Source organism: Esox lucius, chromosome 14, assembly GCF_011004845.1.
Source record: "Esox lucius isolate fEsoLuc1 chromosome 14, fEsoLuc1.pri, whole genome shotgun sequence".
Lineage (NCBI taxonomy): Eukaryota > Metazoa > Chordata > Actinopteri > Esociformes > Esocidae > Esox > Esox lucius.
In genome coordinates, this window is record NC_047582.1 from 34,363,344 (window position 1) to 34,389,063 (window position 25,720).

Genomic DNA, 25,720 nt, shown 5'->3' on the forward strand with positions numbered 1-25,720 from the left:
GCACAGAGCTGAATATGTATTTAAAAAATAAAAAAATAAAGAAACAAACATTGACAATTAAAATGGAAGACAGTGTTGTTGTTTTTTTGCAGACTGAACTTTTCTGTGTGCTGCATCATGGGTAATAGGTTTTGTTTATATTAGTTTATGCTGTTGAAATATTGTCATCGGGGTAATACCACTGGAATACCTGGTTTTCCGAGGAGATATTTCTTAAACATTTCACAGTTGTGAATTCACGATGTGATCTTATGAATCCATCCTTCCAACAGTTCATTGTGAGCTCTGAACAGGTTTGATGTTGACACAGTGGTGAAGTCAGAGCAGATACCGCAGTGTTTTTTTCCTTTCGACTGGACGCCTTCCACCTTAGAAGTTACGCTGATAAACCCAGAACGTCCCCAGTGATTTCTGGCATCCCCACCCGTGTCTTCATTTGTCTCCCCCCTGTTCACTGTAGACCCCAGCTTGGGTCCTTCCCACAGTGTTGTGAAAAAAACGATCAGTTTTAGAGTTTAAGTTCGGGTTAGTTGTAGGGTTAAGCATTAGTGGTAAGTGTTAGGGCGAGGCATACATTTCAGGTTATAATGGTTAGCGGTTAGGACAACTAGGAAATACATTTTTTGGTAAAAACTTGTGCATGCATGTATGCTGGATGCCTGTCCAGCAGCTGTGTTCTCCATACTCAACAATGGACAAACAATGCTGAAACAAGGTAAGGATAAGCGGGCACACAGATGCTAAAACACATTATAAAATACATTAGATTGTAATTGAACAGTACAAGTACAGTACAACAAAATGCAGTTAGCATCTAACCAGAAGTGCAAATAGAAGAGGGCAGAAAATGTACAAGTATTTAATATATGGGTAGTACAAGTGGAATGTATAGATGTGCTAAGAAGGCAAATGCAGTACAAACGGCAATAATAAATGTGCAATTCAGGCAAATAGAAGAGGGCAGAAAATGTACGAGTATTGAGTACAGTGTGTTACAAACGAAAATACATAGGCTGTTTATTCTAGACACCACTAGATGAACTGGTGTTCAGAATGAAGACGCGGATAAAACGGTGACTTTACAGTCCTATTAGAATCTCGGTTAACCAGAGCAGAATATGTTCACAAGAGATTGTTTTACTCAATTCTTTGTGCACAAGCTGTTAGTGACCGGCGGTGCGATGGACAGCCCGTAGGGCTCGTAACGTTCAGCCGCTACTGAAAGTAGGTTTACTTGCCTTGATCGCTGAAGTGCGCGTGACACGATGTTGCCTCTTGCTCATATTTGGATATCTGTTGCGGTTGGAATGTAATAGCCACAGTTCAGGTGGCATTTCCCATATGGCTAAGAAAAAGGTCCAAATACATATCGTAAACATTTATGAACACAAAAAGATATACTTTTGTCTTGATTTAATGTTTGGGTTTTTGGTCGGTTCCGAAGACAGATTAGTCCTAGGACCCCAAAAATACTAAGATTGGTGTCGTTCTCCATTGGTTGTTTAGTGCTATGCTAGGCTTAATCTGACTTAATCTGTTTCATTGAAAACGGCACATAATTATAAGAGTATGAGGGGGATTGAGGGTTGGGGTTAGTGGAGGTATTTCTGAAATTCTATTGTAAGGACATTATAGAACTTCCGGTTTCGCAGTTTGCCGGATGACAAAAAAAACAAGCTCGCTGTGGACGGTCGAAATAGGGCAGTTTTTGTGCTCTCTCCTCCCACTGTGTTGACAGATGAGCCGACTATCTGTCAGTGAGTTGACGATCTCAGTTACCCTGTCCTTGATACTTTTTACAGGTATGTAAACAACGTTTTCGATGTGATTTTTTTACATTTACGAATCTGCCATGTTATTGTCATGTTGTTTCCAGAGCTTTCTATTGCGAAAAAGTGGCGCTTAGTTGACCGACCACTACCCACAGGGAATAAACCATCGTCCTCTTTATCTGAAAGAGCAAACAATTGAGTTTTATTGGAGACACTACGGCTTAGTCTGAATATGCTTCGTTCACATACTTATTAAGCGATATTGCTTTCGTGTGTCGATATTTATGTTTGACGTGGCAAGTGCAACAGTTTTTGGTGGATAACTAGCAAAACTTAACCCTTGTAACCAGAGTCAGTGTAAAACGATATATCAGTAACATAGCTGGTTATTATGTTACAGTAGGTAAACCAACCGTTAGAAGGGCAGAGCGCTTGTCTGTACAGTACAGCCGCTTATTCAATATGGCGCACTTGTTAGGGTATGACGTACCAAGCCCAGAAATCGCCTTCTGCGTATAGTGCCTTACTTCTATAAAAATTATTTTGTAAAATATGAGTGTTAAAGTTTCGACTTAAGTCCAAGTTCCATCTCAGTTCACCAATTCAAATGAAAGTTGGAAACTCGGCCAGCAGTATTTCATTGTGGAGTAGAACAGAATGTAATGGGATTTATAATTACATTCTATTGATGCTGTTTGTCAGTTGTATGAGGTGCTAGTTCTCCATAAATTGGTTGCCTGAATCAGAATATCCAGGATCCATAAAGGGTGGGATTGACATGTGGAGGACCACCTAGCAGGGCTTCTAAAACGTAATGGGCCCATGCATGCAAATGAAGTCATTTTTAGTAATCACACACTTGTATATCATCACATCTTTATTTGTTGTTGGAATATGGATTTTGGATTGCAGTAAAGACACTTTCCCTTTTGCGCTCGAGGTAAAAAAAAAAGTTGACCCGTGCCAGAGTGTACTAAATGTGGATGCTGTTTGGGACGGTGCTCTGATTCTAACAGGGATAATACACATTTAACTGAATCTATGTTGGAGCTAATGCCACCTAATCTACCACCAGTAATCAACTTACCTTGAAATGTGCTTCAACATTTCCCACAAACAAATTTGCCTTTAGCTGACATTTTAATACAGAACAACATACAGGAATTACTGTCTTGCTCAAGGACAGAATTATCCTATTTTTTTCCCATGATTGGCTTGGGGATTTTATTCTGCAAATGTTTGGTTTCTGGTCAGGTGCTCCTACCGCTAGACTACCTGTTGCCCCTCAAACGTGCTGTTTGGTTTCTTGGTTTGGCTGTACTGTCAGTCAGTATCTGTCAGGATGTCCTCCTACAATAAGATGGCTTGGATTGTTAGCTTGGAGCCCAGTCCTTTATATGACCGTTGGATAGGATAACCCTCTCTAGGAGTTAGCCCACTGTTCATTGTGTCGGTAACAAAGGCTACTAATTAGCACAATAATCCGACCCACACACGTCCAATGGACCCAGGCACTGTGAGTCATTAGTAGGAGGAGTCTTTGTTGGTTTTTTTCCCATTCAACCAAAACGCCCATGGCCCCCTTGTCTTCAGCCATGTTAAATAGCAGGCGACAAACATCAATTCCAAAATCAGCCAGAGGGCTACCAAATGAAGAAACTGTGAATTGTTTTGCAGAAACCGTTGTTAAGGCCCTATGGGATAGGCCGTCAGGATTTTATTTTCGGTCAGAATGGCTCAGTGGGCTGGTTTTGGTGAAGTTGAGGTGGTGTTTATGCTTCTGTCTGGCTGGCAGAGCTGCTGTGCCGGAGGCTTGCTGAACTATTTGCTGACCTGGAGGTTCTGTGGGTCCCTTTGCCCTGTTCTCTGCCTTGTATTAGTCAGACGGGGGGGGACTGCAGAACAGCCAGTGTGAGGCACAGTTCCAATCACAGTCCTCTACCTAGCTGTGTGACTGTGTTGGAGAGGTCACATTCGAATCCTTTTACCCTCACTTAGTGTCCAATATATTGGCATCAGATGTTGTTCACTTGTCTACAGATGAGATGGTTCGTTGATATGATCTAACGAAGTGAATATTCTTCTGCCTTTTTTTCTTCTTTTTTTTTTTTACTGTGTGTGTATTTTTCATACTGCATGTTTATCTCTCTTAATACAATATATTTGTTTTTGGCAGGTTGTTCCTCCCTTAATTTTAAGGGACTTCTATCAGTACCGTAGGACAGGACCGTGTTATGTGCTGATCTGAAGCTCCTCTGGGTGTGCTCTGTCTGCTTTAATTTTCACTGTATTATTTATTAGTCGGATTACAGACGGAGAACGAGAGGAAAGGGTGCTTACCTTGAGTCCAGCTCCGCTCAATTCAGTTCAGTGCTCTCAGCTCTATAAAAGGCGATACTAGTTCTATATCAGGCCACGTGGAGCCAGCTCTTTCTATATTAGGTTTGGAGTTATGCCAAATGGAGCCAGCTAGCGAGGATGAATGTGTTTCTCATGTTCACCATCCCCAGCCAAGTTTTTAGGCAGAATTCTCCCAATAATGTTCCTGTGTTACATTATTCTGGAAAAGTTTCATAAAGTTAATGAATTAACAAATATATCAAGAGGGGAACATAACATGTTTCAACTTCTGTTTTCTGTTTACCGTGCTGCTGTCTAAACTCAGTAACGGAGCACGGAGCACTAGCCCTAAAAGGTGACCATCCATCCGAAATCTCTTTCCAGCTAAAAAGTCCCACCTTGCCAACAAGATAAATTAAGAGTGACATTCCATTCTGACCTTTTAAAATAGAGAGCAGTGTGCCCCTTTCCCCAAATGTCCTGGTGCACAATGACAATGAGATTGACCTGGTGAATCTCATTCTGACAGTGTGTTATTAATGTTGTGACCATGTGACCTGATTGCACCATTGAACAGGTCTGGGTTTTGTGTATTGAACCCCTGTTCTTCTGCCATCTGTTACAGCAGCTGTTTACCATCAATGTTTTTGTCATATCCCTAATTTGCTCCCACCTTGTGGAAAATAGCTGAATTACAGCAACAACTGTTTGCATTTCAACCAACTCACACTTACTAAGCCCGTGCTAGCAAGACATATCGTTATTTTGGGTTGACCCAGCTTTAAAAAATAAAAAAAATCTTTAAAAATATATGCCCACTTTGAATTTAATGCCATCCACAAAATGGGCAGTTTCAACGTTTGATATGTTGTCTTTGTACTATTTTCATTTAAATGTAGAGATCAATGATTTGCACATCGTTGCGTCATGTTTTTATTAGCATTTTACTCAGCGTCTCAACATTTCTGGAAAAGGGGTTGTGTATATACAAATCGATTTTTATGGCACAAGGATTCATACGCAATCCAGCGAATTATTTCTCACTTGAAAATAATTTATGAAACTGTGCAGGATTGAAGAGGGATTTCACCCCCTTCTGCCACTGTCTGTATTTAAGCTTGAGAGAGGATCATTTCTCTAGTTTGGGGGAGAGTCCAGCTTTTCCATCTCACGACAGTTACCGGTGCTCCTTCTGTTTGGCCAATAGAAATTCAGCATTTTAGAATGCACTTTTGTATGCACCCAAAATCAGCTGTATTGTCGCAAAAGCTCTGTCATTCCGGTTTTACTGAAGATACTCTATATTATGGACAATTCTACATACAGTAGTTGCCAGAAGTATTGGCATCCTTCCACTTTATTCATATAATACACAAAAGTCTGTTGGTATCCACATGTTTTTTTTTGGCTTGCATGTGAATTATCTTAACTTATCCCACAAAGAAATCCTAAAATCTCCTGGTCAATATTCTGGCACCTCAAAGAAGCAGTTCAAAATGATAAGATTTCAATGTACATAATGTTATCAAGAAGTTTAAGGCCCACGCTACTGTACCCAACCTCCCTGGAAGTTTCTGCAAAAGATAACATGATGTAAAATTGCAGCAAAGGAATGTTGGAATAGTTAGGAAGCTCCTGGATCAAATGCCACAGATCCAAACTGACCTTCAGACACGAGGTATGACAGTTTCTACTCACACCATCCATCAGCAACTTAATGAAAGAGGATCGTAGGGTAGACAATTCAGTAGGACCCCACAACTTTGAGATACAGTTAGGCCTGGTAATATTTGGACAATGACACAATTTTCATAATTGTGGGTCTGTATGTCACCAGAATGGATTTGAAATGAAAGAACCAAGATGCAATTGAAGTGCAGACATTCAGCTTTAATTCAAAGGGTTGAACAAAAATATTGTATGAAACGTTTAGGAATTGCAACCATTTTCATACATAGTGCCCTTATTTCAGGTGCTCAAATGTAATTGGACAAATTAACACAATCACAAATAAAATGTTCATTTTTAATACTTTGTCGAGAATCCTTTGCAGGAAATGACTGCTTGAAGTCTTGAACGCATGGACATCACCAAACGCTGGGTTTCTTCCTTTGAGATGCTTTTCCAGGCCTTTACTGCAGCTGTCTTCAGTTTTTTGTTTGTGGGTCTTTCTGCCTTAAGTTTTGACTTCAGGAAGTGAAATGCATGCTTGATCAGGTTGAGATCAGGTGATTGACTCGGCCATTGAAGAATATTCCACTTCTTTGCCTTAAAAACTTGGGTTGCTTTCACAGTATGTTTTGGGTTATTGTCCATCTTTAAAGTGAAGCGCTGTCCAATCAACTTGACTGAATTTGGCTGAATCTGGGCAGACAATATAACCCTATACACTGCCTCTGTCTTCTGTCACATCATCAGTAAACACTAGTGACCCAGTGCCATTGGAAGCCATGCATGGCCATCCCATCACACTGCCTCCACTGTGTTTTGCAGATGATGCATATATTTGTTAATTTTCTGGTTTTGAAAGGATATATTTGGTTCTGAATCAAAAACAAGGTTCTGTCATTTTTAAAGTAACAAACAATTCTGGAGAACAAATACTTGTCAATTTCAACTTACACTAAACAGTCTGACCCATTTAATGTTAAAATAGCAAATTTACAAGTCAATTTTACCATTTGAAATGTCAAGGTTGCTTGATTTGTACTAATCTATCATTCCCCCTCGCTGTCTTTCTCTCTTTTTCTCTCTTTCTGTCTTTCTCTCTCTGTCCCCCTCTCTTAACAGGAAATTATTTATTTCTTCACAACCCTAGTTTCACCACTAGATGTCCCTACGCTCAAACCCACTAGCTTAACCAACACTGTAGTCTCTGTCCTACTCTGTACCGCTACCCCCCTGACCCACAGACCCTATCCACCGCCTATTGTCTGTCTCACCCCTTTAGCCTGTCTCACCCCCCTAGCCTGTCCCATAGCCTGTCTCACCTCCTAGCCTGTCTCACCCCCCTAGCCTGTCCCTTAGCCTGTCTCTCCCCCCTAGCCTGTCCCATAGCCTGTCTCACCTCCTAGCCTGTCTCGTAGCCTGTCTCACCCCGTAGCCTGTCCGTCCTCTTGGCTGTCCCCCTGTGTGCCATGACCGTCCTGCTGGGGCACTCGGCCCGCCTGGCTCTGCGGGTGTCGCTGAGGCACATCCCTCGTAAGGCCCTGCCACCGGCCACACTTCTAGGTAGAGTAAGAACACCTGCTCGTGCCGTGACGCCAGGCCAAAGGTGCAGCGCAGGTTCCGGCTAGGAGTAGGGCTGGGTGGTAGGAGTAGGGCTGGGTGGTAGGAGTAGGGCTGGGTGGTAGGAGTAGGGCTGGGTGGTAGGGTTAGGGGTGGGTGTAGGTGGAGTGTATCTTGCCCCCCCCCCCCCTCGTGCTACAGCCATTGCAATGGGAAGTTCTTAAGGCTTGTTTAGGTGCGGCCCGTCTGAACTTGGTAACGATTCTGATTTGCCGTCTTATGTGGTGATTGAGTTCCTCCTATGACATGTGTGTTCTGCCCTCCACCCTTCGAAGGGCTGCAGGTGTACATTTCATCCTGGATCCGTGTCTTCAGCCTGGCCTCTGTCTGTTTGTGTGTCTTCCCTGCATGTGAAGACAGGTGTCAATCCAACAGGTCGTCTGTCCAACCGCCCTCTTGCTGCGGTATGTGTGTAATGTGATTGACCTTTGACCTAAATGTTGTTGTTTTCTCCTCCCTGTGCTTGCTCCCTCCCCCTTTTCTCTCAGCCTGAAAAGTATAGCCCTCCATCCCTCCCTACGTCCTTTTCAGACTGGCTGTGTTAGCGCCAGCAGGGTCTCTTCCTCCAATCGTCAGGCGGCAGTTGGCAGAAGCAGCCAATCAGAAGCAGCCATGTCGGGGTTCAACCTGCTCCACCTGATCACCAGTGCCAAGCCTGTCGCCCTGAAGCCCTGTGGTCTCCCCTCAGGTTGAGCTGTGTGCTGTGCCTGTCTGCCGTACTGCGCCCTGTCCCGGCTCGCCGCTCTTCTCTGGCCCGTAACACGCATTTCTTTACGGAGCGTTTCACGCATTCCGTGTTTTGGTTTTGCATTTGTCTCCTGCGGAAAACCACAAACCCCGCAAAAGCAGTGGCTGTTTTGTTTTTTCAGTGATTCGTCACCATTGCCGCCCTCCAGATATGCGTGCGGCATCCTAACGTGTTTGTACACAAAACCTAATATATTGTAAATCCTAAAATTGTCCGGCTTCTGAGTAAGTGCCTGGTGGGACACGGTGGAGGACCGGATTTCAAATCCCGTCTGCCGTGTAACCATGGTGCCCAGAGGCCTCGCATGTGGTGGCAGTTGGAGCAGCATCACCCAGGTTTGGTGAGGCTGGTCCTGCACGCCAGCAGCCTTGCATCCTCACCCTCTAGTGCCTCCTTGTGGCAGATGGGGCATTGCAAGCTCAATTGTGGTTGTCGGCTGGCAAACGCGTTCGCCTCCAGGTGCGCGTGTGCTGGCAAATACTTCCTGGTTGAGCAAGCAGCATGGTGTGCTGTGGAACATCTTGTATAGATCTGCTTCGAAGCGTCTCTGTTTTTGACTGTCATTGCTCTGCAAGTTTTTGCTGTTGACACACAAGGCCTTAAGTGGGAAATTAATTAGTTTTTGAAGGGGTTTGGGGGGGTGGGATGAAAAAGAGTCATAAACTCTTGACACAATGGTGGCCTTTTACCCAAAGCTTGGTAATTTCTCTTTGTTTTTGGGGGTGTGGTGTGTTTCTCTGCAGGTTACAATCTTTCCTCTCACTACTTCTCTGCTTCAAATCTTGACTGCCCAGCCTTTTTTCAGTTGGAATAACCAATAACACACTGCAGAACTGGCATTTCCCCAATGGTGTGATGGCTGTCTTTTCTTTAACCTGGCATGTAACCAGCTGTGAGCTTAATGCTAATTATGTTTTCCTAACTTCTACATCTTTAACCCTGAGCGTTGTGTTGTAGATGTCTAGAGAGCAGCTACTTATCGTTGTTACGTCAAACTTGTACAGTACTTCTCCAGCGTCAGAGCAAATATAAGTTTGTTCGAAAAGATGGGTATTAACAGGTCTACATATAACGTGTGTGTGTGTGTGTGTGTGTGTGTGTGTAATCAGAATGGTATTAACAGATCTATATATAACCAGAGAGTATTTTTAAACGTTTCAGTGGTTAATCATGGTTACTTCTGAGGAATTAAGGTTTGACGGGACATTGTGGAATGGTGTAATAACACCGTCTGTGTCTTCAGTTCCTTATAATAACCCAGAGTCATTGATGGAACACCACGGTGAAGCTTTGCTGTGTCCTCCCCGGCTCATGACAGAGAGCGTCCGGGGGTCGGGGAAACCGCCTGAAGAGAGTGAACGGGCGGCGCATGATTTGGGAGGGAGGGGGGAAGAGAAGGAAGGAAGATAAAGAGGGTCGGGAGAAGGGAAAGCCGTAAGTTTGACAAGTTAAAATAAGCAAGCGGGGGTAGCGACGAACAAACCTTGCTTACAATTAGGAAACAATATTTACTCTTGAGGTTGAGAAGCCAGGATGTCGGAAAAACGTGCTAACTCGGTTGGTTGACCTTCAGCTGCACCAGAGACCTGTGATGTGCAAGGCGTTCCCGGCTCATGTCCCAAATCTCCCCCCAGTCCCTATGTCGCGCCCTACTTTCTACCAGGGCCCCGCTGCGTCCACATGGGGCACCAGTTGAATCGAGTGCCCTAGTAACCGGGAAGGGTGTGCCATGCGGAACCCATTCAAACGGGAGTCATGCGAGTGTGGCTTTGGTTGGACTCTGACCAGACAAAAGACGGGCTCGTTTCCCTCCACCTCTCTACACCCCCTTTCTGAAATCCACGAAAGGGGACAATGGACCCCCCCCCCCCCCCGCCCCCCCCGCCCCCTTGGCCTACAGTGAGTGTATCATTCTGGCGCTGGGGCAGCCTGGAACACGGAGGAAGTTCTGTTTCAGTTTAAGTCCGCCTCCCTCCCACAGAAACCCCCCAGCCCAGCACGCACCCACTGTCCCTCCCCCACATCGCCCCGTCCTTCAGCCCCCCCCCCCCCGTAGCAGAGGGGCATCAATGCTCTCCATTCACCCTGGCAGCCTCCTCTGTATGCTCTCCATTCACATGGTTTCAATCTAATAGCGGGGAATTCATCACAGTCCACAGGAGAGAAGAACCACCCCCCACCTTCCTCCCACCCAAACCACACACACACACCTTCCTCCCACCCAAACCACACACACACCTTCCTCCCACCCAAACCATACACATACGCCCTCCCCCCCATACACACACCTTCCTCCCACCCAAACCACACACATACACCCCCCCATACACACACACCTTCCTCCCACCCAAACCACACACACACCTTCCTCCCACCCAAACCATTCACCCCACCATACACACACATGTTCCTCCCACCCAAACCATACACATACACACACCTTCCTCCCACCCAAACCACACACATACACCCTCCCATACACACACACACCTTCCTCCCACCCAAACCACACACATACACCCCCCCATACACACACACACCTTCCTCCCACCCAGACTATACACAAACATCCCCCCATACACACACACCTTCCTCCCACCCAAACCATACACATAGTCCCCCCCCATACAGACACACCTTCCTCCCACCCCAACCAACCACACACACACACCTTCCTCCCACCCAAACCACACACACACACCTTCCTCCCACCCAAACCACACACATGTCCCACCTCCACTCACACAATCCCCCCCCCCCCCACCCACGCGAACACCTTCCCCCAAACCACACACACACACACCTTCATCCCCTCCCCAACCCCCAAACAGGAACCACCTGATCAGTTTTCTACTCTGGACTGGGAAAGTCCCGACTCTCCAAATATTTCCATCCTTAAAGAAACGCAGTGGCCACTCTGGGCAGGCAGCAGACCTACAGTCTGGCACACACGGCAACCGGCACTATATACAGCAGTTCTGTTCGCCTCAGGGACTTTGAAAGTTTCAATTCCAATTCTCTTCCATTCTTTCCCATGGCTGTATTCTCACCGGCACCCCGTCCCTATTCTGATCACCAACTGACCCGTCCGATGGTCGGACTTTTTGGTGTTGTGAACGGCTCCCAGTTGTTTGGGGAAAAGGCCAGTTTTAGTATGGGGGGGGGGGCGCAGTTCACGCAAACATCAATGACACGAATGGCTCGAAGTGTGAAATGCTACAAATGAGTTTTCAGTGTATTGCAAAAATGTCCTCCCTGTACACCAGTCTCTCTTGTTTGTCAACTTTATTTTCTTAACATTATTTGACAATACTTTCTTAAAATCATTTCCTAATAATAACCTAAGTACTCCCCCTCAATTAACCATTCTCTAAAACTGTTTTGAATTGCCTCCCAGACTCATGAGGCAACTAACTAATGAGGCAATATGAATATATTGCTAAATATGGTGTGGTTGGGTTTAACACCATCCCTCTCCAGAGCTAATGAGCAAGTTAACAACAATAATATCAAAATAGGATTTTTTGTTCTGTATGGTAACCTAAGCTCTAACCATTGTTCAATGTGCTGCTCCATATAATATTGTTATGTCAAGTATTATTAAATTACAATTTTATTTCACTTATATTTTTCCCATGAAAATGTACACTATACACGCTATATATACACTGCAGACTTCTTTTGAAGGCAAAATACGAAAGCCGGAGGTCTTATTGTTGCTGCCGAATCTCCAATGTTGCCTAGATGACGCTAATCCATTGTAGCCGATTGTAGCTGTCGAGTTGTGACAGTTACCATGCTAGCTATCTTCTTACCTTATCTTAAAAAAAAAGAAGTATCATAAAAATATCCAGTTTTTCTGTGGCAGTGCATCACAATTTAGCAGCAGCTGAGCGCCGCTTTAATTATAATATGAGGGAAACACTGGTTGAATGATTGATATACAGTGGGGCAAAAAAGTATTTAGTGCAAGTTCTCCCACTTAAAAAGATAAGAGAGGCCTGTAATTTTCATCATAGGTACACTTCAACTATGAGAGACAAAATGAGAAAAGAAAATCACATTGTAGGATTTCTTAATGAATTTATTGGTAAATTATGGTGGAAAATAAGTATTTGGTCAATAACAAAAGTTCATCTCAGTACTTTGTTATATACCCGTTGTTGGCAATAACAGAGGCCAAATGTTTTCTGTAAGTCTTCGCAAGGTTTTCACACACTGTTGCTGGTATTTTGGCCCATTCCTCCATGCAGATCTCCTCTAGAGCAGGGATATTTTGGGGCTGTCACTGGGTAACACAGACGTTCAACTCCCTCCAAAGATTTTCTATGGGGTTGAGATCTGGTGACTGGCTAGGCCACTCCAGGACCTTGAAATGCGTCTTACGAAGCCACTCCTTCGTTGCCCGGGCGGTTAGTTTGGGATCATTGTCATGCTGAAAGACCCAGCCACGTTTCATCTTCAATGCCCTTGCTGATGGAAGGAGGTTTTCACTCAAAATCTCACGATACATGGCCCCATTCATTCTTTCCCTTACACGGATCGGTCGTCCTGGGCCCTTTTGCAGAAAAACAGCCCCAAAGCATGTTGTTTCCACCCCCATGCTTCACAGTAGGTAAGGTGTTCTTTGGATGCAACTCAGCATTCTTTCTCCTCCAAACACGACGAGTTGAGTTTTTACCAAAAAGTTCTATTTTGGTTTCATCTGACCATATGACATTCTCCCTATCCTCTTCTGGACCATCCAAATCCTCTCTAGCAAACCTCAGACGGGCCTGGACATGTACTGGCTTAAGCAGGGGGACACGTCTGGCGCTGCAGGATTTGAGTCCCTGGCGGCGTAGTGTTTTGTTACTTTGGTCCCAGCTCTCTGCAGGTCATTCACTAGGTCCCCCTGTGTGGTTCTGGGGTTTTTGCTCACCGTTCTTGTGATCATTCTGACCCCACGGGGTGAGATCTTGCGTGGAGCCCTGGATCGAGGGAGATTATCAGTGATCTTGTATGTCTTCCATTTTCTTATAATTGCTCCAACAGTTGATTTCTTCACGCCAAGCTGCTTACCTATTGCAGATTCAGTCTTCCCAGCCTGGTGCAGTTCTACAATTTTGTTTCTGGTATCCTTTGACAGCTCTTTGGTCTTGGCCATCGTGGAGTTTGGAGTGTGACTGTTTGAGGTTGTGGACAGGTGTCTTTTATACTGCTAACAAGTTCAAACAGGTACCTTTAATACAGGTAACGAGTGGAGGACAGAGGAGCCTCGTAAAGAAGAAGTTACAGGTCTGTGAGAGCCAGAAATCTCGCTTGTTTGTAGGTGACCAAATACTTATTTTTTAGAGGAATTTACCAATTAATTCATTAAAAATCCTACAATGTGATTTTCTGGATTTGTTTTCCGCATTTTGTCTCTCATAGTTGAAGTGTACCTATGATGAAATTTACAGGCCTCTCTCTTTAAGTGGGAGAACTTGCACAAATGGTGGCTGACTAAATACTTTTTTGCCCCACTGTATAATATGGGTTGTATGGTTGGTATGTAATACGGGTTGTTCGGTTTTTTATCTGTCCATGAATTTCATAACATCTTTATTGTTGACCATCTAGTGCCTGCTCTCTATATAGCAATTGTATGTGTCTTTGTTTACATGAAGTTTTCTATGGGAGTTTTATTCTTGCACTAAGAGGCTGTTTTTCTAACAATTATCTGACATTTAAGCTAATGTTTTACTGTGTCTCAGATTATGTTCTGATCTTCCCAACAACATGCTTTGGCTGTAGCACATCACTCCCTCCCTCCACCAAGAACACATGCTACCTGTTAACAAACACACTAGCTGTAGAGAGACACACTAGCTGTAGAGAAACATGCTGGGTGTAGAATAAAATGATCAGTGCAGAGGAATGGTTCAGTTCCAGGCAAAGGTCAAGTAATGTCAGAATTTGTAGAATTATTGTCTGATTACTTGATGGAACTTGTGAAAACATCACATGTAGGCCAGTGATTTATTCATTTTGCTAAACAAAATGTTTCACTGTCAAGCACTACATTGTTTTAGAGCAGAGCTTCTATTTGAGAAATTCAGCAAGTTCCTTTCCTGTTTCGTTTGGAGTTCACTGGAATGAATAGAATCCATAAGAGGGACAAACAAACAACAGTGGGGATTGAATGTTTATCGGGGGGAGGGGGGTAGGCATTGTGTTTATAATAATCATTGTATATCCCTATCTTTTGCCAATCTTTGCTTTATGTCTTGGGGCTGGGTTGGTGTATTCTAGTTATATTCACCTCAGAAACTTCAAATTATTTACTTTTCAATGGCTGCATTCACTCACTCTGCATTCCAATTCTGATATTTTCTTCAATAAAAGGTATTTTGATCCACCTGTTCTGTAAGAATGTGAACAATTCTGAGGTGATTAGCAGAAAGAAAATAACAGAACCGGGCTGCCTGGGTGAAAAAGCCAATTAGAAAAAGTGGAGTTAGTTAACTTCCAGAAATTCAATGGAATTGACCCCAACCCTGTCCTGGGAAAACTGGCTCTAGTGGCGAAAAGTGACTAGTGACTAGTAAAGGAGGGTAGAGGGGGTGATGGGGGGGTACAGATGGGAAAGCCCCCCCCCCAGGCACAGAAGTAGTGAACTAATACCCCCCCCCCGCCCCACCCCTTTAGGAACATGCCGAACCAAGAAGACATGGCCCAGGACCTTTTCTCAGGAGGAGCTGAAGAAACGACTCTCCCCCATACAGTTCCATGTCACTCAGGAGAGAGGGACAGAGAGGTAAAGGGCCCCAACAGCCTTCAGGTCACATCCTAGGGACCCTCGAGTCCTTCCGGACACAGTCCAATGGACCTTCTCTAAGTTGACAGTTAAAACTACTAAAAAATATTTATATCGTCTCAAAATATTTACCATGAATTGAGCTTGAAACCATATAGACACCTCCGTAATAAATGTTGAATTATAATTAAGTTATAATTATTATGCAAGACGTGAATGGATTCTATGGTTCATTGTTACCACACTTAGCGACAGGTCACATTCCACGATCCGTAATTTTTCTCAAAATGGTATTCCGGGACATTCCCGTGTCACTTGGATGTTAAAGCATGGCTGGGTTATCCTGAAGGGCCCCAGCAGTGACTGTTCCGGTCCATTGCCAACTGAAGTCTGTATGTGGCCCAGTTGTGTCCCTTTCCAATGTGCTATGGTTAGAGGGAGTCCACTATGGACAGTTGTTTGCAGAAAAAAGTGGGATCTTAGCAGCTATAGTCCCTCTGTCCCTTGCTCGCCTTCCCCCCTCCCTCCCTCCCTCCCTCCCTCCCTCCCTCCCTCGCTTCATCTTTCTGTTTGGTAGCGGGTCACACGTGGGGAAAGAATTTATTGGCCCATTTCGAGGGAGGAATGTCAGCAATGCTCCAGAGCTGGCCCAGGTTGGTGGTGGTTTGGTGGAGGCACAGACTGCGGCACAAACTCCCCTGCTATGTCCCTGTACAGGCCCTGTTCCAAAGCAGTGTGCTTGGTAGGGAATAGGCTGTTATTTGGGACACAGGCCAGGGTGTGGTGGGACTTTGGCATTTGTGCCTCCAGCCTCCGGTGTTGTTAGCTGGGGTGTCTGCGGTTTGGACCAGCGTGTATATACTGTGTCCCGCGGCAGTCCAGACGACCGGAAGCCCTGTTTTAATTTTTTGCAGGGGGGGAATTCTCTAAAATTCCCAGGTTTTCCAGAAATCCTGGTTAGAAAATGTATCAGCATGAAATGAAAACAACATTTGGATTCCTCCAACCAGGATTTTTGGAATTCTGGATTAGGTTTAAGGTTAAGGTTAGGAATATCCTAACCTAATATATCTTTTTCATAAGCAGTGTTTTTTTTTTAGTGGCCTGGGTTAGGGTTAGGTGGCCTGAGCCCATCAGTGTAGTGACTGATTCTCTTTTTCTCTTTGTCTCTGTCTTTCCATCGATGTCTTACAATCGCTCTGTCTCCCTTTCTCCTTGTCTTCCTGTCTCTCCCTCTTTCTCTCACTCCCTCTGTCTTCACAGTGCCTTCAGAGGGGAGTACACTGACCATAAGGAAGAGGGCACCTACAGCTGTGTCGTCTGTGGAGCCCCACTGTTCAGGTTAGTATACTGTGTATCCCAACTTCCTATCTCCATCTGATTGGCGCGTTCAGCAAGTTCTTCCCTCTGCGATTGGGCAGAAGCTCTAACCTACCTCTTCTTACTGCCTGTGTGGTGGCTGTAATTTGGCATGACTGCAGACTAGCATTGTCAAATCTGCCTACTGTCCCTACTCCTAGTCTCTGATTCTGATTGGTTAAGAGACACTCTTGCTCCTTTTTGGTGGCCTGGCTGGCAACAGCTTTATTGACTGACATGTTACCTGGCAGGTTTCCCACTGTTTTTAGGCACAGCGCAGAGCTAAACACAAAGTGACAAAACAGGACTCATACTCATTGGAACCAAATCCACCCTCACCAAAACTGGCACTTTCACTCTCAGCATCGATGACACCGTTGTTTCTCCATCCCCCCACACACGTAACCTTGGCGTCATTCTGGCCTCGACACTCTCCTTTGATCAACACGTCAAACAGAGTGTAAAATTTTAATTCTTCCATCTCTGCAACATTGCTAAACTCAGACTTTCCCTGTTCCGTCCTGCTGCTGAAACTCTAATACATGCATTCATAACCTCCCGTCCTGCTGCTGAAACTCTAATACATGCATTCATAACCTCCCGTCCTGCTGTTGAAACTCTAATACATGCATTCATAACCTCCCGTCTTGACTACTGTAACTCTCTACTCACCGGCATCAAATCTACATCCCTCCATAAGCTCCAAATGGTTAAAAACTCTGCAGCCAGACTACTGACTCACACCAAGTCCCGGCAGCATATCACCCCTATCCTCTGTGAGTTATACTGGCTTCCTATCTCCCAACTCATTGACTACAAGATCCTCCGACCTTCTTCCATATCAACCTACACACTGTGTTCCAGTACTGCAGGCCACCTCATAATCCCCAAGTCCAAGCTCAAAGGCTTTGGTGACAGGGCATTCTCAAGGGTTGCTCCTAGGCTCTGGAACTCTCTCCCCAAAACCATCCGTGACTCTGAATTCATCTTCCAGCAACGCCTCAAGACTCATCTGTTCAAAATCGCCTAACCCTAGCCATGCCCAATCCCATTCTCTCAATTTTCTTTTTCCTCATGATATTTTTTTGTTTGTTTCTCTTCCATGTTCATTTTGTAAAGCGTCTTTGGGTCCTTGAAAAGCGCTATATAAATATAATGCATTATCATGAACATACAGAGGATGCACGCACGCACGCACGTGCATGTATGGAAGCACTCAGGCGAAGACATTAAGTTTGTTTGTTGGTTCAAGACATTTTAACACACTTTCTCTTGTTTCTAACAGGTCAGAGACCAAGTTTGACTCTGGATCAGGTGAGTGTGACGAAACTGTTACCTCGCACAGCTCAGCAACACATCGTCTGACCCCGGCCGTCCTGGTTGCTGGCCCCAATTAGCCCCCCAAAGACTTCGTAGTTTGTGCCCTTGAATGTGGACTGTAGGGACTGGAGTGTTAGGTGGGATGGAACGCTCGTCTTCATATCACTTCCTTCATGTGCTACTAATTGGTGAAGTGGTGGATATTGCCCCTCCCGGACTCTACAAGGCTGTGTACGCCTCATGGGAAGCTGAGATTCACAGACGTCCTCTGTTATCTCCTACACTTTATCTGTTATTTCTACCCTATCGTGTGTGTTTGTGTCTGGGTATGTGGGTACCTTGTCGGCTGTCTGACGATTTCTTAAGAGTCAAAAGAAAAACACCACTTTATCAGGGGTTTTTTTCTGTGTGAATTACACCGCTGTCAGGTAATTGGGTGACGTAAGACGGTTTAGGTTTTTGAAAGGCCGTTGACCACAGGTCACTGCCTGGACCCCTAGGACTCATAAGACTCTGGTTAAAGGAGCGCACTATTTAAGGAAAAGGGGGCAATTTGGGACACTTTTAACATCCGATGCAATGAATTTATTGTCTGTAAAACATATGGATTGTGTCATAAATAATCCCTAGGAATGCCGGTTGGTTTTAATTGCAGCCTTTTTTTGACCAGCGATCTGTTTTAGACTGCAATTAGGAAATACCTTCGGGTTGGAATAGTCCAGCCAGGCGGTGGGGGGGGGGAGTCTGAGGAGGAAATATGATTGATGACAAGCTCAGTTCCTAAATATGTTCAAGGAGATTCATGAAAAGTCTTACAGGGAAACCTGTTCCCTTATGGACCCTGATTAAAAAGCTTTAGGGAGTAGACTGCCATGTGAGAATGATGTTCATTCCCAGAACAAGTTGTGCTTCTGAGAGCACTCTGTGCATGCTTTTGAGTTAGCCCTGCCATGAAACCCCCTTCTCAGCTGACCAGGGTCCTGATGGGCAGCTGCTTGCTGGTCGAGGGGGACAGCGGAGTGTGACAGAGAGGGATGTTGATATGTACAGTGGGGAGAACAAGTATTTGATACACCGCTGATTTTGAGGGTTTTCCCACTTACAAAGCATGTAGGAGTCTGTAATGTTTATCATAGGTACTCTTTAGTAATTAATTTGCATTTTATTGCGTGACATAAGTATTTGATACATGACAAAAGCAGAACTTAATATTTGGTACAGAAACCTTTGTTTGCAATTACAGAGATCATACGTTTCCTGTAGTTCTTGACCAGGTTTGCACACACTGCAGCAGGGATTTTGTCCCACTCCTCCATACAGACCTTCTCCAGATCCTTCAGGTTTTTGGGCTGTCGCTGAGCAATACGGACTTTCAGCTCCCTCCAAAGATTTTCTATTGAGTTCAGGTCTGGAGACTGACTAGGCCACTCCAGGACCTTGAGATGCTTCTTACGGAGCCACTCCTTAGTTGCCCTGGCTGTGTGTTTCGGGTCGTTGTCATGCTGGAAGACCCAGCCACGACACATCTTCAATGCTCTTACTGAGGGAAGGAGGTTGTTGGCCAAGATCTCGCGATACATGGCCCCATCCATCCTCCCCTCAATACGGTGCAGTCGTCCTGTCCCCTTTGCAGAAAAGCATCCCCAAAGAATGATTTCCACCTCCATGCTTCACGTTTGGGATGGTGTTCTTGGGGTTGTACTCATCCTTCTTCCTCCTAACATGGCGAGTGGAGTTTAGACCAAAAAGCTCTATTTTTGTCTCATCAGACCACATGACCATCTCCCATTCCTCCTGGATCATCCAGATGGTCAATTGCAAACTTCTGACAGGCCTGGAGATGCGCTGGCTTGAGCAGGGGGACTTTACGTGTGCAGCAGGATTTTAATCCATGACGGCGTAGTGTGTTACTAATGGTTTTCTTTGAGACTGTGGTCCCAGCTCTCTTCAGGTCATTGACCATGTCCTGTCGTGTAGTTCTGGGCTGATCCTTCACCTTCCTCATGATCATTGATGCCCCACGACGTGAGATCTAGCATGATTGACCGTCATCTTGAACTTCTTCCATTTTCTAATAATTGTGCCAACAGTTGTTGCCTTCTCACCAAGCTGCTTGCCTATTGTCCTGTAGCCCATCCCAGCCATCCCAGCTATACAATTATATCCCTGATGTCCTTACACAGCTCTCTGGTCTTGGCCATTGTGGAGAGATTGGAGTCTGTTTAATTGTGTGGACAGGTGTCTTTTATACAGGTAACAAGATCAAACAGGTGCAGTTAATACAGGTAATGAGTGGAGAACAGGAGGGCTTCTTAAAGAAAAACTCACAGGTCTGTGTGAGCCGGAATTCTTATTGGTTGGTAGGCGATTAAACACTTTTGTCATTCAATAAAATGCTAATTAATTATTTAAAAATAATACAATTCCATCTCTCACAGTTGAAGAGTACCTATGATAAAAATTACAGACTTCTACATGCTTTGTAAGTAGGAAAACCTGAAAATCGGCAGTGTATCAAGTACTTGTTCTCCCCACTGTAGGTGACCCGTTTACATTACACGAGGAACACGGACATATTCCTCAGAAATGAAACTCATTGTTGTTTTTTTCTTCAGTGGAAGCATCAGAATTGTCTCTATTAGAACCATTTTACTGACAGACAAATTGTCAATACATTGAGCCCCAAAATCTAATGTTAAATAAATAAAACAATCTGTGTTTGTAAGGATACTTAGTGGTACAGATAACCCCTCCTCCTCCATGTCCCATGACCTCTGACCTGGAGCTGCAATCTGCAATGTTAACATGCCCTGCTTGCCTAATACCAGTACTGCACGTTTACTCTGATAAGCATGTGTGTTCGGGCGTAACATGAGGGGGACAAACTGAAGCGGCTAGTCAACAAAGGCCTGTTGGATAACATTTGATGTAAGGAGACTAAGGTCAGGCTTGGCTGGGCTGCAGAGGTTTTATTTGTTGGTAAAACTATAACCTCTCCTTAACAGTAAAGAGAATGTCCACGCAAATAGCTGCATGCACTAATTATGAAACTGATTTGTCAGTGCAGTCCAGAACCATGAGTTTCTCCTGTAGTCTGAGGTCAGTCCAGAACAGTTTGTTTCTCCTGCAGTCTGAGGTCAGTCCAGAACAGTTTGTTTCTCCTGCAGTCTGAGGTCAGTCCAGAACAGTTTGTTTCTCCTGCAGTCTGAGGTCAGTCCAGAACAGTGAGTTTCTCCTGCAGTCTGACACCAGTCCAGAACCGTGAGTTTCCCTGCAGTCTGAAACCAGTCCAGAACAATGAGTTTCCCTGCAGTCTGAAACCAGTCCAGAACAGTGAGTTTCCCTGCAGTCTGACACCAGTCCAGAACAGTGAGTTTCCTTGTAGTCCAAGACCAGTCCAGAACAGTTTTTCCCTGCAGTCTGAGGTCAGTCCAAGGCAGCTGTAGCTGCCTCTCTGATTATAAGGAGAGTCCCTGATGTAGGGTGATATATTCCATTCAGTGTAACCCGAGCCTCTCCGCCCACACATATCTGCCACAAATGCATCAACGACAGTCTCAGTAGCTCCTGTGTCAGTTCGTGTCTGTCTGAGCTCTACTCCAGCAGGATGTTCAAGTCATTGAGGTCTGGGCAGTCTTACCAAACTCTGGAAGTGTCTGGTTTTCCATCGGCCTTCCTTCTGCCACCTAGGCCATTGGGAACGCTCTCCCCCACACAGCCAGAAGAACGCTCTCCCCCACACAGCCAGAGGAACGCTCTGGCAAACACTCAGTACTGCTTTTCTAGGTTAAAGTTTAGGATTCTCCTCATCTGACTCATAGATTCTTTTCTTCCCCAGAGAATTCCATGTGTTGATCTGGAATTCCGGGACTTTGTAGTTCTGAACGAGCATCCCCTCCTCAAATTAAAACACTACGGGAGCAGAGCAAATGGCTGAGGAGGAGTAGAAGGAAGAGCTGAGAGGAGGAGGAGGAGGAAAAGGAGAGGGAATGGGAGGACATGAGGAAGACAGGCATGGGGATGTAGTTGTTGTACCAGAGATGTAGTGGTGTTATCTGTTAACCCTATCAGGGTCTAACCTCTAAACCAATCAGAATCTTATATCATATCCTATCAGTTTCAAGTATCATAACCTTTTAACCAGTCAGTATCAAGTATGATCATCTTGAACCTGTCAGAATCAAGTTTTTAATTCTGATACGCAGACTTTTGAGTAGGTAAGTTCTTCATATGGTTTGTTGAGTATAAGTATAATTAGTTATTTAGTCATGACCTTTCCCCTTGAAAAACTTTCAAAGTAAAGGATACTCCACAAACCTTTTCTTTTTAGAGTGTATAAGACAGTTGCCTGGAAGCCCTGAACAGGGGCGACCACCCATGAGTGCCTCAAAACCCTCCACACACACACACAAACTGCTGGTAGAATTACACAGACTCATAGAATAAAGCTTGGATGAAAAATCTAAAATAATTGACGCTGACCGAACTGACCACTTAACATTTTAACGATTGGAAAATAACTGTCGTGCACAATAATGTAATAAACCTTCCGAATATTTCCACTTGTGTAAAACACACCTACACATGATCTCCTCAGGGAAATTCAACCCGGCTGTAAATGAACTGAAAGACTAAATAGGGCTTTGCATGCCACCAAAAGATCTGTAAATAGCCATTCCAATTATGATCCGGCACCAAATGTCCAAGCCTATACAGTATCTCACAAAAGTGAGTACACCCTTCACATTTTTGTGAGTACTCTTAGGGGTGTACTCACTTTTGTTGCCAGTTTAGACATTAATGGCTGTGTTGTGTTATTTTGAGGGACAGCAAATGTACACTGTTATACAAGCTGTACACTCACTACTTTACATTGTACCAAAGTGTCATTTCTTCTGTGTTGTCACATGGAAAAAATATACTCAAATATTTACAAAAATGTGAGGGGTGTACTAACTTTTGTAAGATACTGTATTAGAACTGGTTACACTGTAGGTCACTTGTGCCAAGTGTGGGGTCCTCTTACAAACCAGGAATATGTCAAATGTCACTAACACCCAGTTGAACAGGCTAAGTCAGGGATTGTATGACAAAATCAAATGCTTTAGCCAAATTAATTTAAAAAGCCACAAAATCCTGTCTTGTATTGAGCTTTTGGCTAAGGGAGACAAATCGCACAACTCCTTGCAATGTGCATCGGCCTGGTTACATTTTCCTCCCGAAGACACCATCTCAATGTCATTTTTCTGAGTTTTTTGAGAGGCTCTCCGTGGGCACAGTGTAAATTGTGATAATTAGGGCAATTTTGGGCGGTTTCCCATTTAGGGAACACTTCACAGTCCCTTATGAGGACTGGAAGTTTTGGAAACATTACAGTTCTTCCCGACAATTGGGCCGGCAGCCAATTATTTTAATAACTACTGTCCTTTAATAGAAACCCTGATGCACACCCAGGCCCTCCTGACTTAAGATCACCAGGCCAAAGGGCTTCGGCCAATTTGAGTTAACGTCATAACGAAATGTTTTCCAAAAGAGTTTGACGTTCAAGAAATAAACTGTGGTGCTATACAGAATAATAGCAATCTTACATGACTCAAACATGACTGGATGTCTGTTAAGTTGTTAGCTGTTGATTTGCTTTTCTGTGTTCCAGGGTGGCCATCTTTCTATGATTTGGTTAAGGAAGAGTCTGTCACTGCAACAGATGATTTCTCCTATGGGATGCACCGAGTTGAGATCAACTGCAGTCAGGTACTGCGCCTGTTTTTGTGCACGACAGCATGCATGTGTGTGCGCGCGTTTGTGTGATGAACTTCCTTTTCTTTGTCGAAAAACTAAGTAAAAAAAGTGGGGATTCTACTCGGAACAGAAAGATTGGAATAAATGAATATTCCTCTGTTTCAGTGTGGTTCTCACCTAGGACACCTGTTTGATGATGGCCCAAAACCTACAGGAAAACGCTACTGCATCAATTCTGCTTCACTGGGCTTTCAGCCTAAAGATGCCCCCTCTGCCTCCAGCCACCCTAGCAGCGGGGAGGGGGCAGAAGCTGGGGCAGGAGGATCATCCGGGGGCAAGATTGAGCTCTGACAGGAATTCCTACTCTCTGCTAGTCCAGGTCCCGGTCCAGAATGTTGCAACCTTGCTCGCTTTGAAATGTCTTTGCTGTGGCTGTTCAGGATAGCTTAACAGATGGATGTTGTCACCGCGTTCCGCACACTAGTGTCATGGCAGAAGATGGGGGATGAAGGAAGAACAATAAGTTTGACCCGATCTATACAGTACCAGAACCAATCTGTAGGTAACACAGGCCCGAATGCTGGCAGGAAGTAAAAGTGCCTTCTGTCAGATGTATTGACTTACCCCTTGGAAAGTACGTTTACCCCTTGGAAAGTTTCATGGGTCTCTGAGATACATGGGTCTCTGAGATACATGGGTCTCTGAGCTAAAATTCCAACCACATTCACTGATAAAGGTAAGCCAGTTAAACAGATATCACAAAACATGTTTTAACTTAAAACATTTATTATGGAATTTAAATGAACAGAAATAGTTTCCTTGTTGATTTCTGATATATAAATGATTTTTTATTGTAATTTGGTACGTAAGGTTACCTTTATCTGTCTGTAGTGTTGAAATGAGTATCCATATGTCCAAAAAGCTTTCCTGGGGTGCACTTACTTTTTCACTTGACTGCTTTCCATGCACAGCTTTCCTGGCTCCTGGGTCTCTGTAAAACAACAGGGTAAAGAAATGAATGCTGTATCACGTTGCTTTTCAACATAGAGGTTTGATAATATAAAGAATGTCAACTGTTATATTTTGTCCTTATTAAAAGTGTTTTGCTTTGGAAGTGAAAGACAGAGCTATGGTTTTCAGTGTCTGGACATTACTTACTCTAAAGAACAATTTGTTACTTTTTATGAGGTTTTACTGAGAGGTTTATGGTTTGAATGGGCAATCTGCAGTTAGATCTGTCGTTTCATATTGACTCCTGAATTGCTTAGTTCCACTGCACAAATATCAACTTTTTTTCTATTATTGTATTTGGTCAACAAACACTGTAGCCTTAACCTCAGATTGAATTGGTATGGATGGTCAGTCCTTTTCCTTGACTGGAAAGGCTTAATCTTTCTCCCCAAAAATGGTCAAACGGGATTTATTAAAAGAAGAATTTACACAACAGCCGTGGCTGTCTATATATGTATTGTTAATTTTAAAGAATACAATAAAAAAGTGAAAACCTTTTGTTATTTCCCGGTAAAACACAACTGAAATTCTCTTCAATGTTTATTCCTTGTTAAAATCTGGGAGCAGACAACAAGTCTGCTGTAAAAGTCTGGAAACCGGATTTACAGAACAGGTCACAGTCAGGTCAGGTCACTGTCAGGCCGGGTCAGGTCACAGTCAGGTCAGGTCAGGTCACAGTCAGGTCGGCTGTGCTCCTTAGAAGCCACGCCTTCGTCAATGTTCTAAACCTAATAGCATGGTGGCAAAATTCCAGGAACGTTCAGTAAATTGTATGATTTTCCTGAAATATCCTTTTCTGATTCTGTTATCCCTGGGGTAATTTTTGGAATCCTGGGAATTTTTCAACCCTACTCGATATCCCATGCAGTAGATAGCTAAGCTGGCAGCGGGTCCAAGCTACAACTATCTATACTGAGAGTTTGGCCGGGTTTTAGAGGGGCTGCTGAGTAAGTATTGAATCATTTAATTGTTTCGCTGATGGAAATGTCCTTATGACCCCAATTAAAGTAAGCAAAACAGCGTAGTGAAAACTAACAATTGAAAAACAAATAATTTGTATTCAAGTCTGTTTTGTGTTGTGACATCCACAAATTGCTTATCTTTCATTGGTCATCAGCGACAAGAGAATTGCCGAAGTTTATATTATTTGCAATACAGAATAATTTTGCTCTCTGCAACACGTTCGGGCAGAAACTGCAATTTACAGAACTCCGCTTTGATCCCTGATATAGTTACTACATAGTTACTACACAGTTGCTACACAGTTACTACAGGGAGTCTAGGTGGCATATGGGGACTTTAAATGAGGATTAAATGGGAACCGCCTGTCTGTTGACGGTAGTTTGTTTTTGCTCGATGCGTTCA

The 25,720-nt window shown here is 44.2% G+C and overlaps 1 protein-coding gene across 6 annotated transcripts; it reads left to right on the plus strand.

The window, feature by feature from the left end:
• The first annotated feature begins 459 nt into the window (after positions 1–459).
• msrb3 (methionine sulfoxide reductase B3) lies at positions 460–24,479 on the plus strand. 6 transcript variants are annotated; one of them, XM_013137297.4, is made up of 8 exons: positions 1,438–1,802; positions 6,903–7,343; positions 7,676–7,804; positions 14,818–14,926; positions 16,190–16,267; positions 17,571–17,599; positions 23,259–23,356; positions 23,510–24,479. In XM_013137297.4, exons 2-8 carry the CDS (start codon positions 7,250–7,252, stop codon positions 23,693–23,695), a joined length of 723 nt encoding a protein of 240 aa, XP_012992751.1. In that variant the 5' UTR covers positions 1,438–1,802; positions 6,903–7,249; the 3' UTR covers positions 23,696–24,479. The 6 variants fall into 6 exon arrangements, with proteins under 6 accessions (XP_012992750.1, XP_012992753.1, XP_012992751.1 ...); XM_013137296.4 differs by lacking the exons at positions 1,438–1,802; positions 6,903–7,343; positions 7,676–7,804 and adding exons at positions 460–715; positions 7,889–8,088; XM_013137299.3 differs by lacking the exons at positions 1,438–1,802; positions 6,903–7,343 and adding an exon at positions 688–715.
• Positions 24,480–25,720: the final 1,241 nt, after the last annotated feature.